The sequence below is a fragment of the Loxodonta africana genome, chromosome 1 (genome assembly GCF_030014295.1).
Source record: "Loxodonta africana isolate mLoxAfr1 chromosome 1, mLoxAfr1.hap2, whole genome shotgun sequence".
NCBI lineage: Eukaryota > Metazoa > Chordata > Mammalia > Proboscidea > Elephantidae > Loxodonta > Loxodonta africana.
The window spans coordinates 174,547,563-174,567,017 of NC_087342.1; the positions used below are offsets into that span (position 1 = coordinate 174,547,563).

A 19,455-nucleotide genomic window follows, 5' to 3' on the forward strand; every position below is an offset into this window, starting at 1 on the left:
TCCAACTCATAGTGACCTTATAGGACAGAGTAGAACTGCCCCCATAGAGTTTCCAAGGAGTGTCTGGTGGATTCAAACTGCCGACCTTTTGGTTAGCAGCCTAGCTCTTAACCATTGCGCTACCAGGGCTCCAACAAAATTTATAATAAATAACAATATGTGATAATTCTTGGATTAACAAAGAATGAGTGAAAAGATGGGGCCTGGGAGCCAGAAGGGGAGGGAAAGGATTAGAATTTTTACTGGAAAGTTATTTCACATTTGGCATTGCAACACAAATGATAGAGTTAATTTTTGCAAAATTATTCTAGGGTTTCCTTGGCTCTCCCCAAGGCCTTTCTTAATCTTTTGATATTCAGATAGTACTCACATCATCATCCTTGTTGATGTTAATTTCCTCAAAAAGTTAACTGGTAACTGGTCTAGTTCTGCCAAATCCTAATCTGTCAAGGGTTTTGGGTGGAATTCAAGCAGTCCTCCCACATCGCTTTCAAAGACTTTGCAAAATCTGCAATTTCACCTTGCATTGGATGGTCACAGAAAGGCTGGACTACAGGGATGTCCCCACAGTGAGGGAACTGGCACTAGTCATAAGCAGGGAGGTGCTCGATGGGGACTACGGAATTAATGGTCAGCTCAGCATATTTTTCTTTACAGCGTATTTGTGACAACAGCTTTTACTTCCCCATGGATCCTTGTAACTGCAGGACTCAGATGATGAGCTCTGATAATGAGGACTCCTATATCCAAGAACCTAGTAGTTGCTTGATAAATGCTTACTGCTTTACAGAAACAAAGGTTCTGATAGCCTTCAAATACTACATATTGCTCCATTAAGTTAAGCTGTAACATCAGTCCCCTTCCATTTTTTTATGCTAATTCTTTCTCATGAGCCCACTCTGACTTCCTTCTGGTTACCCCTGTCACTGGGTTCAGACAATTCACACACAGCTGCCTGAATAATTCCAAAATGCAATACATCTTGAATCAATTCACACCCATATCTTCCACTGATAACACCCTCTTCCTCACAACTACTCAGACCCCACCCCTACAAAGAGCCAGAATAACATCACCCCTTCAGTGGATTTCCATTACCCTTAGGATAATAGAGCAAATCTTTACCATCTTACAGGGTCCTAGCTGATCTGCTACCTGTTTTCCCCACTCCATACTCATCAACATACCTCACTTCTCTGTTATTCTTGTTAGGTGCCATCGAGTTGATTATGACTCATAGCGACCCCCTGTGACAGAGTAGAACTGCCCCACCGGGTTTCCTAGGCTGTAATCTTTATGGGAGCAGATTGCCAGGACTTTCTTCTGCAAAGCCACTGAATGGGCTCCAACCACCATCTTTCTGGTACCAGCCAAATGCTTAACCATCAGGCCACCCAGGGCTCCTACTTCTCTCATCTTCAGACATTCTGACCTTCAATTTCTTTCTCCTCTCGGGGCCTTCTCACCTGTTGCTCCCTCTGCCTGGAATGTTCTCCTCTTACCTATCACTTAGAACTAAAAAGCCCTGATCCTCCAGACCCAGTGGGGACGCCCCCACACTGTTATACTCTCAGTGTCATAGTTACTTTTATTTTTTGAAGGTGGCTGATGTCTTGCCTCCCCACTGGATGACAGAATGATTGAAACAGAGCCCAGGTTTGTTTTACTTAGCACTGCACTCTGTAGACAAATCAATAAATGTGTTGAACAAATGAATCTGTTTGATCTTCCATACTCAGAATTCTACCATGAATACATTTCCCACAAAAATCAAAGGAAAGAGCCACAGGAAATTGAGGCCACATTTCAGAGATGTGCTCAGGGGGTGCTGCCTAATTTTTCCCAGGACTGGAAACCAACACATAGTATTTTGCAAGACTGAAGCAGATATTTTCACAGTTATCCTCTGCAGCCTTCCAGAAGAGGGGCTTCAAACTCTCTCAGTGCCTGTGGTCTGTTGAACCATCAGTCACACCAGGTCTCTCGTGTCAAACCTCACTCTGCAGTTACAGAGCCCAAAGCCAAACCAAATCCACTGTGTCAATTCCGAGTCACAGTGACCACACAGGACAGAGCAGAACTGCCCCATAGGGTTTCTAAGGAGCGGCTGGTGGATTCGAACTGCCGACCTTTTGGTTAGCAGCCAAGCTCTTAACCACTGTGCCATGAAGACCTGTAGTTACAGGGCAGTTTCCTTTTATTCTGCCCTCAGTGGAGACAGAACAGCTGGTTGCTATCTTTGGTATTAAAAACTCTTCACATATCTAAATATACATATTTACTTCATCTCAAGGCTCGACACCTTCAGTTCCCCTAGATCTTTTTTTCAGTGTATCTTCCCTACCCTTGGCCATCTAGGTGGCTTCCTACAAATCCTTTCCAGCCATAAATGAAGACTCCAAAACCGAACACGCCCCTTGCTCTCTATGGAGGGGCTCGGTGACCTCTTCTTAGATTTAAATCCTTGGCTTCTCTCTAGCCCCCCAGATTACCCACCCTGGTTAGAGGGGCTCTTCTGCATGCCCCTCTCTGCATTCAGCATGATCACAAGTTTTTACTTCAGATGAAAACTTCACTCCATTATCACTGATTAGTAGCCTCCAAACAGAATTGTTCCCGCTGTTGTTTGGTAGTTTGGAGATCTGTCTGAAAGCCTTACCAGATGTGGGGACAGCTTCCTTGCTCACTGGTCTATTTTCCATAATTACCATTGTGAAGTGTGTCTATTCTATGCCAGGTTCTATACTGTAGATGTTTACATTTAATCTCACTGAATCCTGATAACCCAGTGGAACAGGTATTATTTTCTACAGTTTACACATGAGAAACTAAGACTCAAAGAGAATGATGTGTTTGCCGGAGGTCAGACAGCTAACGTGCCAATCTATGACAAAGCTGGTATTCAAACTCATGCTCTCCTCACTACACTCTCTTCCTTCTCATAAAATTAAAGTCTAATGCCCTCCTATTTTCATTCTTACTGTACATTACACAAATGACTTCAGCAATAAGCCTTAACCACCTGTTTGGCTCATGTATAAACGGGACCTGACTAGACCAATATAATCGCCCAGGAATAAAATAATGCCTTAGTAATTATCAGCTATAGGCCATGTGCCAGGCATTAGGTCAAACAAAACACTTCTGCCCAATAAGCAACGATTTTTCATTTTAGTGAGTTCCATTCTAAACATAAGGCTTTAGTAACCCTCAGAAAGACTTCTGCCGTGGAGTGAACAAAGGTTAGTCCTTGATCTCTTTCACTAGATCTTAAATGAGCAAACCAAAGAGAGTTATGGTTGAACATGGAAATGCTGCAGAATTAAAGAGGCGAAAAACACAACTCACCATGGCAAGAAGAAAGCGTGTGACCATGAAGCTGTAATAATCAAAGGTGAACGCCACTGCTATGCCAAACAAAAATTTGCCAATGCTTGTAGACCACAGGATGAGACGTCTTCCCACCCTAAAAAATAAGAATCGTTCAGTGGGAGAAGGAAAATAGATCTGTAATAGTTTAAGCATCCACTCCAAGTCACAAAAGATGAGTATTACCTATATTTTTAAGAGTTCTGTTCTCCCCTTTCATAACACATCACTCAGAAAGGATTAGGACCACCCTGCTTCAGTAACATAACTGGTAGCATTTTCAAAGAAAGACTATAACCAAACAAGGTCATGTTCTCAGATACAAGGATTAGGACTTCAACATATCTTTTGGGGGGACACAATTCAATCCATAACACATACGAATCAAAATCTAAAGTTAATCGACATGTTTCCCTTCTTCCAAGCCACGCCAGCACCTTAAAACCTTTTATAGCCACATACCCCCTTCTGAGTTACTTGTTATTATTGTCTGGTGTTCTAAATTTATCTCTCCCTATTTTTTCTTTTCCTTTTGATCTACTGACAGTACTTGGATTTACCCACAGTTATTATATTCCTTAATCTACATTCTGTCTTACATTTCAGCCCTTCCATATAAGATCACTTTACTTTTGCCTAAAGTAGATCCTTTAGAACTTCCTTTAGTAAAAGGTCTGCTGGTGGCAAACTGGCTCAGTTTGTATTTGTCTGGAGATTTCTTTATTTCACACCTATTCTTGAAAGATATTTTCACTGTGTATTGAATTCTAGGTTGGCAGTTTTGTTTTGTTTTGGTGTTTGTTTGCTTCCAGAAAGAAGGTTGTTTGTTTTTATCCATCACATTTGAAGATATTCTTTCATTGTCTTCTGGCTTTCATTACTGCCGTTCAGAAGTTGCTTGTTGATTTAACTGCTGCAGCCTGAAAATAATCTGTCATTTCCTCCGGCTGTTTTTAAGATTCTCTTTGCTTTGATGGTCTACAGATTTATGATGTGTCTACTTGTAGATCTTGTAGGTTTCTGTTTGTTTTGTTTTAACTTCTGCTTTGGAATAATTGGCCTTTTAAAAACCAGGGTTTCATATCTTTTATTAGTTCCAACAATTCTCAAGCATTACTCCTTCAAAAATTGTCTTTGGCCCATTTCTCTCTCCTCTTTTTCTGGTATTCCAATGAAATATTTCATGCTTTCTCCCTCTGCCTCCATGAATTCTAATGTCTCACATTTCCCACCTCTTTGTCTCTCTGAGCTTTTTGATAATTTTTTCTGACCTATCCATTTCACTATTTTTTCAGCTATGTATAATATGTTGTTAAAATTATCCAGGAAGTGTGTTATTCACTTATTTTGTTTTTTATTTCTAGATGTTTTAGTTATTCTTCAATTTCATTGTCTTTTTTTTTAATGTAATTTCCAGTTACTTCTAGATATTTTTGAGTTTGTCTTCTATTTCTCTAGAAATTTAAACATTATTTTATATTTCTAATATTTGAAGTCTTTGTGAATCTGCTTCTGGTGCCTATTACTTCTGCTAAATATCATTTATGGTGCCTTTTAATCATGTATGCTTGGTTAATTTTCACAAGTTATTTATTTTCTTGAAAAATCATTTGTGAGAATTCTCTCCAGTCTAGGATGATGGCAAGTATAGGGTCTGTGATTTGATTTTACCGTATTTACAAGCTAGAAGGCCCTGGGTGGTGCAAACAGTTAAAATGCTCAGTTGCTAACCAAAAGGTTAGAGGCTGAAGTTCACCCAGAGGCTCCTCAGAAGAAAGGCCTGGAGATCTACTTCTGAAAAAATCAGCCATTTGAAAACCCCATGGTGCACAGTTCTACTCTGACATGCGTGGTATCATCATGAGTCAGCATTGACTCAACAGCAATTGTTTACAAGCTAATAAGTGAATCTGTTACTGTTTAATGGATCCTGGCAGAAGACACAAGACCCCTGGGTCAGAAACAAAGGACTTTATTCCTTACAGTACAACAAGTAGCATGAGAATCAGCTTATTTGTGTCGGTTCCCCTTGCCCAAAGTCCCAAGGGGGGTCAGGCAGAGGGCCCAGAGGGACTCTTGCACATGCAATAGGCTGCATTACAGGAGAGGAACATTGAACTTGGAGAAATGAAGAAACTAAATTTTATGTCCATTAATATATTCCGATATCCTTTTTTTTTTTTAAATTAATTTTTATTAAGCTTCAAGTGAACATTTACCATTCCAGTCTGTCACATGTAGGTTTACATACATCTTACTCCCTTCTCCCACTTGCTCTCCCCCTATTGAGTCAGCCCTTTCAGTCTCTTGTTTCATGCCAATTTTGCCATCTTCCCTCTCTATCTTCCCATCCCCCCTCCAGTCAAGAGTTGCCAACACACTCTCCAGTGTCCACCTAATTTAATTGGCTCACTCTTCATCAGCATCTCTCTCCCCTCCGCTGACCAGTCCTTTTCATGCCTGATGAGTTGTCTTCAGGGATGGTTCCTGTCCTGTGCCATCAGAAGTTCTGGGGAGCATTGTCTCTCGGATTCCTCTAGTCGCATTCATATCATTAAGTATGGTCTCTGATATCCTTTTAAAGGCATTATTTATATCCCACTTTTGTTATACAGTATAGTGTAATTGAAAATATTTTTAGTTTCAAGCGTCAAGCATTCAACACATTTTACCAGAAAAAGTGCAAGTGATAACTTATACAATAGCCTGCTAAATGACAATAGTAATACATAACACCTATGAGAAGCCATTTGGGTTTCTCCTAATATGACATATAAAACACCCTAAAATAATTTTCTAAAGAGTAAGGAAAAAAATCTACAGTAAATATTATGAAGATTTCACAAGGATACTGTTATGGTACAACAGTTTTCAATCTTCAGCTATAATGTACCGTACTCTATACCCTAAAAACAAAAACCAAATCCATTGCCATCGAGTTGATTCCCACTCTTGAGACCCTAGAGGACAGAGTAGAACTGCCCCACAGGGTTTCCAAGGAGCAGCTGGTGGATTCGAACTTCTGGCCTTTTGGTTAGCAGCCAAGTTTTTAATCACTGTGCCTCCAGGGCTCCATTCTATGCCCTACCTGTTAATTTATAGTTTTGAGTTTAAAGGTCAATAATTAATTTGTTCAGCCAATATTAAGTGATTCTTAGGTGCCAGAAAGCTTATTTTTTTTTAAATTCTGGGCACTCTGCCTATAATTATCATCTGATACCACACCAAAAGGCAGTGTTGATCATGGCCCAAACAGCCTAGTTCTCCAAACACATAATTAACTTAAAAAGAGAATTTAGCTCACTCCTGCCTGGTTATGCTTTATAATAAGAATAAATGGATACACTGAAAAGAGCTATTAACTATTAACCATATCAATTTAATATTTACATAGAATATATAATTTGAAAAGAGTTAAATCCAAATAACTAGGTATAATTGTGTATTTTAAGGAGAGGAAACTGACCCTTAATTAATGGATTCCTGCTTATTATAACTTTAATTTTCCTCGGGCTTGCTTAATGAAAATTAACACTATGAGCGTTGACTTCCAATTATATTCTCTAAGGCCTGTCCACAGCTGTTGGTCCTCATCTGCCAACAGTTTCCCTTCCATTTTCAGCTTTCTTTCTAGAAAGTGTGACCTTCCTACTTCCAAATTCGCCCGCAAGAGAGCATGAAGTAACCTACCACAGTGCCACAACCAGTTCTTTGGGACTGACTCTCAGCCTAACCAACGCCTGCTCCTCATTCCCAGGCAGACACAGAAGGAAAAAGGTCAGTCAGCATAAACCCTGTGACCATCATTTCCCAACCAGAAGCTTCTTGCTACCTGTCCATGCTCTGCCTTCACCTTCTTGCCTTTCAAACCCAAACTTTCAAGTATTTATACCTAATTTCCTTTATGGAACCCTAGTGGCCCAGTGGTTAAGTGTTTGATTGCTAACCAAAAGGTTGGCAGTTCGAATACACCAGCATCTCCTTGGAAACCCTATGGGGGCAGTTCTACTCTGTCTTATAGGATCACTATGAATCAGAATCGACTCGACAACAACAAGTTATTTTCTTTAACAAACCCTGGTGGTGCAAAGATTAAGCATCTGGCTGCTAACCAAAAGGTTGGTGGTCAAACCCACCCAGAAGCTCTACCAAAGACAGACCTGACAATCTGCTTTTGTAAAGATTACAGCCTAGAAAACACTATGGGGCAGTTCTACTCTGTCACATGGGGTTGTTATGAGTTGAAATCAACTCCACGGCCCCACCTCAGCCAATTTCTATAATAACTTTTCATGTTCTATACTAGAACATAACGATGAAACAGAACATTAAAAAAGATTTTAACCTTCCAGAAATGGTTCCATATCATGCCCACTCATTTCCCTATGTGTTGGTTTCTTGCCAGTAGGCAGCAGTAAGCAAAGGGCTTCAGAAGTCAGGAAGGAATAATAATGAGTGCCTTTCTGAGAGGTGAAAACACAATTAACCAAAGCAAAACTAAACAGAATCTGATTTACTTTTTTAAATACAGAATTTGTTATGGGTTGTATTGTGTCCTCCAAAAAAGATATATTGAAGTCCTAACCGCCGTATCTGTGAATGTGACCTTATTTGAAAACAGGGTCTTTGTGTATGTAATTAGTTAGCATGTAATTAGTTAACACGAGGTCATATTGGAGTAAGGTGGGCCCTAATCCAATATGACTGGTCTCCTTATAAAAAGAGGAGACAGAGAGATACAGGGAGAATGCCATGTGGTGATGGAGGCAGAGACTGATGGGATGCTGTCACAAGCCAAGAACACCTAGGCTACCAGAAATTGGAAGAGACAAGGAAGGATCTTCCCCTAGAGCCTTCGGAGGGGAACAACCCTTTGTAACAACCATCTGAGGTGAGTGCCGACACCCTGAATTCAGATTGCTAGCCTTCAGAACTGAGAGAGAATAAATTTCTGTTGTTTTAAGCCACTCGCCTTGCGGTAATGATATGGCGGCCCTAAGAAGCGAATACGGAAGATTACAATGGCACCGTCCCAGCGGTCACCCCTAGGAAGTGGGGCCTTGTTTTTGGTGGAGGAAGACAAAGAGTAAAGACTTTCACTTTTTAATTTGCACATTTCTGAATTGTTTGACCTTATTATAACGAGCACATACTGCTTTTTAAATTAAAAAAGATTTTAAATAGGAAAAATGACAAAAGTTAAATAAAAACAGTGCTTCTTAAAATAACCATATATAGTTGAGGGAAGCAAACACATATTTCAAAACTGCAAAAATAAAGTGAATTCCCTTCTTTCTCCTCCTGCTAGCAGATTATAACAATGTGATATGTAGTCTATGCTCTCTGACTTCCTCCACACTGTCCCTTTCCAGTCTTAGGTAGCACCCCTACCTCAGCTCACCTTTGGAGTTCTTTACTGGATGTGTATAGGTGTGTGCAGGGGGTGGGTGTTTTCACTACATCACCCAACACCCTTCCAAGCTCTGCCTGTTCTCCCTTCACACTCCTGGCCTTAGCTTCAGCCTATCAATGTTCTTTCCTTGTCCTGATTTTAACTTCTTGCCTTCTTTTGGGCATGCTAGTTATAAGTAGCCTTCTAGACAACTTAATAAATGAAGCTCTCGAGGTCAGTGGTAGGGGAGACTCTCCATCAATTTCTAAGGTATTTTCTGCCCATCTTAGTCACTAAGCTCCAATATAAATTAAAAACAAAAAACCCAAACCTGTTGCCGTCGAGTCGATTCTGACTGATAGCGACCCTATAGGACAGAGCAGAACTGCCCCATAGAGTTTCCAAGGAGTGCCTGGTAGATTAGAATTGCTGACTTCTTGGTTAGCAGCCGTAGCACTTAACCATTACGTCACCAGGGTTTCCAATAAAATAAGTAATTCAAAATAATACCTCCAACTTTCTACCTTATTCCAACCAAAAAGGCAGATTTTGTCCCTCTCTCCACTGACAACTTCCACACCTCTCAGGAAGACAGGTGTGATGAAGATTCTTCAACACGAAAACAGAACTTCAGCCACCAAATAACTAGATTCCACTTTGGTTCCGACTTCATTATTCCAGTGCCACCTCCTGAATGGGATGCAGGTTGTAAGGGGGAGAGTTCTCCAGGCCCCTCACGAAAGCCCTGGATCCTCCTTTATCAGGCTTCCGTAGTTCTCGTCTCTACTGTGTTCACTTCTAGTATAGTCCTGGCTGCAACAATGCCCTGCCATTTTTCTTTGGACACATCTGTCAGTCCCGCTAGACTGGCCCACCCCAAGGGCAGAGATTCTTGATCTTTCCTATTGTCTTTAGGTCCCCAGTGCCCAGCACATACCTGTAAAATTCATCACTATGTGGACCACATAAACCAATCTCTTAAAGCACAAGTACTTAAAGTGGATCCATGTACGTACAAGATGAACTTTAAGAGTTATATATTCATTTTAATGTGTATCTTTTAAAATGTGCCTGATATATCAAACGCACAATTTCATAGATATTACAGCTTTAGACCAGACTACAGCTCTTAAAAAGCAAGTCTACGTAGAGAAACATATTTAAAGTAATAACTAATATCTATGGAGTGGCTTTATGTCCAGAGTACATTTTTCTGTACTAACTTTGTAACAGCCCTTTGAGATGAGTGCTATTATTTTCATCACCAGCTTACAAACTAGATACTGAAACACAGATCCCATTGCCATCAAGTCCATTCTGACTCATAGCAACCCTATAGGACAAAGTAGTACTGCCCCATAGGGTTTCCAATGCTGTAATCTTTATGAAAACAGATGGCCACATCTTTCTCCTATGGAAAGGCTGGTGGGTTTGAATAGCCAACCTTTTGATTAGCAGCCAAAGGCTTAACCACTGCTCCAGTAGGGCTCCTTATGAAACAGATAGGTTAGGCAATTTGCCCAGGGGCTACAAGAAGTGGTAGAATCGGGATTTAAACCCAGACCAACTGGCTTCGGGGCCCATCCTCTCACCACTATATTATTTTGCCTTACTAAAAAATGGACAGGATTCTCTGGGCTGTGCAAATGGTTAACACAATTGGCTGCTTACTGAAAGGTTCGAAGTTCAAGTCCATCTAGAGTCTCCTCAGAAAAAAGGCCTGGTGATCTACTTCCAAAAAATCAACTATTGAAAACGCTATGGAGCACAGTTCTACTCTGACACACATGGGGTCGCTATGAGTCAGACTCGACAGCAACTGGTTAATTAATGGACAGGCAAAGAGATAGGTCTTTAGAGAGGAAGGATGAAGCTGATTAAAGTTTTGGACATAATTGTCCATATCCTAAGAAAAACAGATAGGAAAATGAACCCCAGACTGATGCAACAATGCTAAACATTTCATTTTACCTGTCAGAAAGGTAGCCAAAAATCAGTGCTCCCAGCAGGACTCCAAGCATAAACATGGGCTGGATCACCTTTGCGAGCCATTCTCGGTGACAGACTAGATCCCACTCGGTCACCACAGTGCTTTCCCACTTGCTCCGGTCATAGATGTAACCGTCTGAGCAAGGGAAGTCGCGCTTACTGCCGCTGTATTCATACTCCAAGCGCAGGGCATCCTCCCTCCAGGACCTGTGACACCCACTGAGCTCCCAGACTGTGCCGTCCTGCAGCTGCACAGCAACGTGACCTTCCTGGCCTGGTGACAACAGGGCCCAGATGTCCTCCAGCCTGGAACTAGAGGCATTGTGGAAAAGAATCCAACTCACATTGCCTGGGGGTCTGCAGGCATACTTTGGCGTCACCGCCATGAACACAGAAGCCAAGTAGTGGATGCCACAAGAGATGTTCTGGAAGGCACATATAAAATAAAAGAATATCTGGAATCTGCAAAAGAGAGAAAAAGCTAGTTATTATACCTGGCCTCTGGGCTGAAAAAGAACATAAGCAACTATGTAGGTTCTTCATCCTGTTTAGCTTAATATACATACAAATGGACAAATACAGAAACAATTATAGTATGTGTAAGCACATGGCTGGAAACCCTGGTGGTGTAGTGGTTAAGTGCTACGGCTGCTAACCAAAAGGTCGGCAGTTCGAATTCACCAAGCGACTCAATGGGGCAGTTCTACTCTGTCCTATAGGGTTGCGATGAGTTGAAATCAACTCAGCGGCAATGGGTTTGGTTTTTTGATTTATATACATCTCTGAGTATATAGATACTATGTTGTCTGGCTCTGTCTACTGAGAGGGCCTAGAAACAAAGACATTCCAGTAGCAACTAGCACATATATATGTGTATACACATATATATGTCTATAGACATATATATGTATAGGAGGGTCACCAAATTTATAGACTCAAACCAACATTGATATATTTTCTAGAACAAAAACTGTCTCACAAGGACAGCCGTACTCATAGGACAGCAGGGCAGAATATATGAAATCTGGACTGTCCCACAAAACTCACACCCCTGGAAAGAAGAGTCAAAACAGCTCCTCTGGGCAGATGATTATTTAGATTGAAAGAGGAATCAGTTCAGACAAAGAAGAACATTACTGTAAAATCGTTATAACAGGAAGTAGAAAAAGGGGCCTGTCAAGGCCAAACTCGGGGCAAATCGCACTGGTGACAAAAGTTATCTTTGTCACCCTTTCCTGCTTTTCAGGCCTGCTCACCCTATCTGACCCTGATGCTCCCTTTCACTGGAAGGAGCTTTATCACCCTCTTGCTCAACACCCTCTGACCACCCTTCAGCTCAGCAGTTCTTCAACTTTTTGGTCTCAGGAGTCCTTTACCCTGTTAATGATAGTTTCTGAGTGCCATCAAGTCGGTTCCCTCACAGCAACCCATACGACAGAGTAGAATTGCCTCCGAGGATTTTCTTGGCTGTAATCTTTATGGAAACAGATCACCGGGTCTTTCTCCTGTGGAGTCGCTGGCTGGATTTGAACCACCAATCTTTTGGTTAGCAGCAGAGCGCTTAAACATTGCACTACCAGGGCTCCTTTAAAAATCACTGAGGACCCCAAAGGGCTTTTCTTCATGTGGAATATATCTATGTAACGTTTACATATTAGAAATTAAAATGGAGAATTTAAAAAATATTAATCCATTTTAAAATAGCAATAATAAACCCATTACGTGTTAACATTAAATAATTCATAATTGACACAGTGGTTAAAGTGATGGGCTGTTAACCAAAAGGTCAGTGGTTCAAAACCACCCAGTGGCTCCACCGGAGAAAGATGTGGCAGTCTGCTTCTGTAGAGATTACGGCCTTGGAAATCCCAGAGGATGGCTGTGAGTCAGACTCAGTGATGGCACCGGGTTTGGTTTTTGGTTTAAAGGATTATGAAGATGGCACAGGATCAGGCAGCATTTCATTCTGCTGTACATGGGGTCGCCCTGAGTCAGAGCCCACCCCACAGCAACTAACAACAACATAGTTTTCGAAACAAAATTTATGAGAACGCGAGAACGCATTGTTATCCATTTATTGCCTGGATTAAATGCTTCAGCGTTTAATCTGACGCAGCATTACAGGCTATGCAGCCTCTGGAAGGCGCCACTGTATTCTCATGAGAGCATGGGCATGGGAAAGGCAACTAACATCTTAGTGTTACTGTGACGATAGCTTTGGCCTTGCAGGCCCCCTGAGAGGGTCTGGGGTGTCCAGAGGCCTGTGAGTCCCCTTTGGAGAACTGCTCGTCTAGCTCGTTCCTCCTGTGTGCTCTTTCTCACTGCCCCCTCTTCCCTTCACACTAACTCCTACTTTCAGTCCTGGTTCCCCTGCGTGGTCTGCTTCTCTCAGTATTCCACCATTTGCTCCCTCCTCTCCCGTTCTCATTCATTTACTCATTTTCTCTCCCCATTTCTTTCTTTCTCTTCTATGACCAAAAGTGCCACCGAAGTTCTGTTCTGCTACTTCCGTTGATTTTTAAAGCACACCAGGTGAATATTTTCTATTTGTCTACCAAAGAAGCCAAAAATTCCCATAAAAGGCAGAATTCAAGTCCCATAAGGGTAGGAACTGTGGCTCAGTCACTTCTGTATCTCTTGTAGCACCTTTGGGAAGATGTCATGATTATTTAGATTATGCAGTATGTGCACCAAAAAAAAAAAAAAAACCCATTGCCGTCGAGTTGATTCCGACTTATAGTGACCCTATAGGACAGAGCAGAACTGCCCTATAGAGTTTCCAAGGAATGCCTGGTGGACTTGAACTGCTGACCTTTTGGTTAGCAGCCATAGCACTTAACCACTATGCCACCAGGATTTCCAAGTATGATGTGTAGTGCACTGTATATAGAGGATATCATAGAACCCCTCATGCTAAAATTGAACAATACTGAAGCCAAGGTATGCTTAGTACCTCTGGGAAGGAGAGGTATTCAATAGGCCAGTGTATCCAAAAAATTTTGACTGGGTTCCCCATCAGTAAAATTCAAAAAAAAAAAAAAAAAAAAGAACACATGCACATGTGTGCGTGTATATATATATGTATATGTATATATATATTTAAAACAAGCATATGTGGGTATACATATTCATATAAAACTGAATTAATATATTAATATAAATTTAAATATGTATATATTTACTTATAAACATATATTCATATGTAAAATGGGTGTTTGTTATGACACCCCAAATCACCATCTTTGCCTGCCATATGTGTGAACACACCCCACTTGGAGACTACTGCAAGGGGCAATACTAGGCAAAGATACAAAAGTGGCGCTGTGAAGTTATCAGCTTGGTGACCTCCCCAAATCCATAGGGATGACTGCCAAACTGGTAGGTGGCCACTCTCTTCTCACAGAAACTCCTGTAGATAAATAAGTAAAACGTAATCAATTTTAAGTGTTGTGGCTATCAGGACACCACAGGTTGGTCGTGCTGGCCGCAATTTCAAAGTTGAGTTCTGTTTCTGGCAGTGGCCCTGGGAACTAGTTTAGAGAAGAAAAACACAGAGCAAAAGGCAGAGAGAAATTAAGTGGCTTTCTTCTGGCACCAGGAGGAAAGCAAGAACACACAAATTACTATTTCAGGGTCTCTGTGGGATGAGATGAGCACGCCAGAGAAGAGCTTGGAGCCTAGTGCTCACGTCTGCGGGGTTGATGGGCCAGCTCTATTTTTCCAGAAAAGGTGCCCCTGCCAGAAGAAAGGAGTCCTTGGGTGGTGCAAAGTTTAAGTATTTGGCTGGTAACCAAAAGGCTGGCGGTTCAAGTCCACCCAGAGGCACCTCAGAGGAGTGGCCTGGCAACCCTCTTCTGAAAAATCTGCCACTGAAAATTCTACGGAGCAGAGTTCTACTCTGACACACATGGGGCTGCCATGAGTTAGAGCTGACTCAACTGCAGCTGATGATGCCAGAAGAAAAATGACCAGAAATCAGCTCTCAGACTGTTTGATGCAGAGAAGATGGGCAGACATAGCAGGCAGAAAAGCTAAGCCTGAGTTACTATAGCTCAGCAGAGCCAGGTGGCTAACTAGGCTCACAGTTTAAGAGTCTGGTGCTTGAACCCTCATGCCGCATTTCACTGGATGCTGCGGCAGGCTCTGCCCTACTCCCACGCACACTGTGCTACCTGTGGTCTCGTGGAAGTGTGCACCTGGCATGATTGATGGGTGTACCAGGCAACAGGCTCTCTTGCATTCAGGGGAACTGTGGAGGTGTTTCTTCCTTCCCTGGCATTTTTATTTTATTTTTTATTGTGCTTTAGTTGAAGGTTTACAGAGAAAATTAGTTTCTCATTAAATAATACATATATTGTTTTGTGGCACTGGTTGCCAACCCCACAACATGTCAACACTCTCCCCTTCTCAACCTTAGGTTCCCCATTACCAGCTTTCCTGTCCCCTCCTGCCTTCTCGTCCTTGCCCCTGGGCTAGTGTTCCCATTTAGTCTTATTTTGTTTTATGAGCCTGTCTAATCTTTGGCTAAGGATGAACCTCAGGAGTGACTTCGGTACTGAGTTAAAAGGGTCTCTGGAGGCCGTACTCTTGGGGTTTCTCCAATCTCTGTCAGACCAGTAGGTCTGGTCTTTTTTCGTGCATGTGTGAGTTAGAATTTTGTATTATGTTTTTCTACAGCTCTGTCCAGGACCCTCTACTGCGATCCCTGTCAAAGCAGTTGGTGGTGGTAAGCTGGCACCATCTAGTTGTGCTGGACACAGTCTGGTGGAGGCTGTGGTAGTTGTGGTCCGCTAGTCTTTCCCTGGCATTTTTTAAGGCAGCATTTCTCAGACTGGAGGAATCACTAGCTAAGGAAGTCTTGGTTAGAGATTCTGTGATCATCCAAACAGTTCTGCTTCTTTTAGGAAGATTCTAAATAGGCCTCGTCTTGTTCAGCGGAGGTACTCATTTCCTCTTCCCTCTCTCACTTAGTTTAGGCGTGTTCCTTGTGCTGTTGAGTAGATTTTCAACTCAGAGTGACCCCCTGTAATGGAGTAGAATGCCCCTGTAGGGTTTTCTAGGAAACCCTGGTGGCATAGTGGTTAAGTAATACGGCTGCTAATCAAAGGTCAGCAGTTCTGAATCCACCAGGCACTCCTTGCAAACTCTATGGGGCAGTTCTACTCTGTTCTACAGGGTCGCTATGAGTCGGAATTGACTCGACGGCACTGGGTTTTTTGGGTTAATCTTTACAGAAGCAGACTGTCATATCTTTCTCCTGTGGAGCTGCTGATAGGTTCCAGCCACTAACCTTTTGGTTAGCCGCCAAAACTTGTGGGCTAGTTAAAGTTTACTGATGAAAAAAATCTTGGCTTAGCAAATTGCTCATGTAAACATCGATCTTACTTAGGAAAACAGTTTATATTTATTAGTTTTTTAAATCAAGCACCTAAGTGTCTCCACTTAACTACAAGATATTAGACTAATTGCTGTTACTGACTGTATTGAAAGTAATAAGACTTCATTTCCCTAAAAGTAACCAGTATTCAATACCATGTTGTTATGTGACATCAGATCGATTCAGACTCATAGCAACCTTATATGACAGAGTAGAACTGCCCCATAGGGTTTCTGAGGCTGTAATCTTTTTCTTTTTTTACTGTGCTTTTGGTGAAAGTTTACAAATCAAGTCAGTCCCTCATACAAAAAGTTATATACACCTTGCTATGCACTACCAGCTGCTCTCCTCCTAATGAGACAGCACACTCCTCCTCTCCACTCTGTATTCCCCGTATCCATTCAACCAACTCCTGTCCCCTTCTGCCTTCTCATCTCGCCACCAGACAGGAGCTGCCCACATAGTCTCATGTGTCTACTTGAACCAAGAAGCTCACTCCTCACCAGTACCATTGTCTACCTTGGAGAGACAATCCAATCCCTGTCTGGAGAGTTGGCATCGGGAATGGTTCCATTCTTGGGCTAACAAAGGATCGGGGGACCATGACCATCAGCATCCCTCCAGTCTCAGTCAAACCATTAAGCCTTTTTTACAAGAATTTGATATCTACATCCCACTATTCTCCTGCTCCATCGGGAATTCTCTGTTGTGTTCCCTGTCAGGACAGTGATCGGTGGTGGCCGGGCCCCATCTAATTCTTCCAGTCTCAGGCTGATGGAGTCTCTTGTTTATGTGGCCCTTTCTGTCTCTTAGACTCATCTTTACCATATGTCTTTGGTGTTCTTTATCCTTTGCTCCAGGTAGGTTGAGACCGATTGATGCATCTTAGATGGCTGCTTGCTAGCATTTAAGACCCCAGACGCCAAGGCTGTAATCTTTACAGAAGCAGATCACCAGGTCTTTTCTCCCGTGGAGCCAATGGTGGGTTCAAACTGCTGACCTTTTTCAGCTAGTACCTGAGCACTTAACCATTGCGCGACCAGGGCTCCTTATTCAACACTATAAAGATATCAATTCTTTCAAAGTTGATTTATAAATTAAACATCCAATCCTAATAAAAATGTCAACAATTTTTTTTGTTTGTTTGGTGGGGGGCAATAGGGAAAGGTCAAGAGTGACCAGATAAACGGATTCTAAAATTCATTAAAAAAAAAACAAACTAAAAAATAGCTATTAAATTTTGAAAAAGAAGTGTTGAAGGGAAACTAATCCTAAAAAAAAATCCTACGAAGTACAAAATAGATAATGAAACCACATTTACTAAAACATGGTGATATGAACATACACATAGACATACAGATCAGTGGAAAAGAGTCCAGAAATAGGCCAAATGCATTTGGAAATTTAACATAGAATAAAGATGACATTTCAAGTCAGTGGGGAACAGACGGATTGGTCAATGAAAGGCATTGGGAACAACTGGATAGCCACTGTGAAAAAAATAACATGTCTTAACCCAGGTGGCGTAGTGGTTAAGAACTATGGCTGCTAACCAAAAGGTCAGCAGTTTGAATCCTCCAGGTGCTCCTTGGAAACCCTATGGGGCAGTTCTTCTCTGTCCTACAGGGTCACTAAGAGTTGGAGTTGATTCAGCAGCAACAGGTTTTTTTGTTTTTTTTTTTTTTTACACCAAAACCATTTCCAGATGGCTGAAAGATTTAGATTTGAAAACAGAAACCGCAAAACAGTGGTCCTCAAACTTTTTTGTCTCGGGACCACTGTATAGCCTTAAAAATTATTGAGGGCCCCATAGAGCTTTCTTTTTTTCCCATGTGGATTATACCTATCAATATTTACTATATTAGAAATTTAAACTGAAAAATTTTAAATTGTTTACTTATTCATTTTAAAACAACAATAAACCCATTACAAATTAACACAAATAACATATTTTTTATCAAAAACAACTATATTCCCCCCCCCCAAAAAAAATTAGTGAGAAAAGCGACACTATCTTACATGTTTATAAATCTCTTTAACTTCTGGCTTAACAGAAGTTATTCTACATTCAGTCTGTTGTGATACGTTGTTTTGGTTCATGTATACGGAAAAAAAAAATCTCGCCTCCCACAGATGTGTAGATGGTAAAGGGCAAAGTAATTACTAGCCTTTTCAGATACTTGAATACTCTTCATTGAGACTACACCTACTCAACCAGTGGTAGTTTCTCAAAGACTAATTACAATGTGGAATCTGAAACCATATCAATAAAATCTCATGTTTTGTTACATTAAAATCCATTGGTCTATCTTATACTTTGAATGGATTTTTTTTCTCACACATGGTTTTTTAACATCATGCTTTGGTCATTTGGAAAATATTGGTTCACCGAATTCTACAGATATTCCCAATGTTGATACATTTCATTAAACGATATCACAAACTGACATTTGTTAACATCACCACCAATCTCATTGTTTTTGTGTGCTGTCAAGCTGATTCCGACTCATAGCCACCCTAGAGGACAGAGTAGAACTGCCCCACAGGGTTTCCAAGCAGCGGCTGGTGGATTTGAACCTTGTGGTTGGTAGCCAAGCTCTTAACCACTATGCCACCAGGGCTCCAGTCCAATCTCATTAGGAAAGTATTTAAATATTGCAAAACTAGCAAGGTCAGAGCAGACACGAATTGTCCAAAATTCTCATTTTCTTGCAAGCTCAAACTTTATCATTGGCAACAAATACTGTCAATTGTTTTCCTTAAAGTAACTGTCTCACTTCATTTATTTTCCAGAATGTGTCTGCCAAATACCCAATATGAATAATTATAGTTTGCCAGTCATTCTTTCAAGTAAAAATCATGTTACACAGAAAAGCAGTTAGCTCAACACAACTACTTTGTGAGTGCTTCCCATTTCATCACACAGAATACTAAAAAGGCTATATGCAAGGGTCGAGACTTAATAAAATTAATGATTTTTACTGCTTTGTCAAGGATATTTTTAAGTGAAACTGGCATTTTTTACCCTGAGTACGTAGCCATGAAAATGATCCTGACTCCTCGTACAGTTTGGTGCTACTGCCTGGGTTTGTGCTAAGGCACCAGCAGGTTTACCTCCCATTACTTTTACATCATCAGTACAAATGCAACACAGTGAAAAGGGCAAATAACACCTTAGCATTATTATAAGTGGAGTCCCTGGGTCGTTCAAACAGTTAACGTGCTCCGCTGCTAACTAAACGGCTGGAGTTTCGAGTCCACCCAGAGGTGCCTCAGAAGAAAGGCCTAGTTTCCACTTCTGAAAAAAATTAACCATTGAAAGCCCTGT

The 19,455-nt window shown here is 41.3% G+C and overlaps 1 protein-coding gene across 1 annotated transcript in view; it reads right to left on the reverse strand.

Annotated features, from left to right (window-relative positions):
* The window catches only part of SLC22A16 (solute carrier family 22 member 16), a 51,994-nt gene that overhangs the window by 22,849 nt on the left and 9,690 nt on the right, over positions 1-19,455 (reverse strand). Inside the window, exons 2-3 of the mRNA XM_064289732.1 lie at positions 10,733-11,212; positions 3,349-3,466 (exon numbers count right to left, since the gene is read on the reverse strand). Of these exons, the coding sequence (XP_064145802.1) occupies positions 3,349-3,466; positions 10,733-11,212 (598 nt within the window). The remainder of the gene's footprint in view (positions 1-3,348; positions 3,467-10,732; positions 11,213-19,455) is intronic.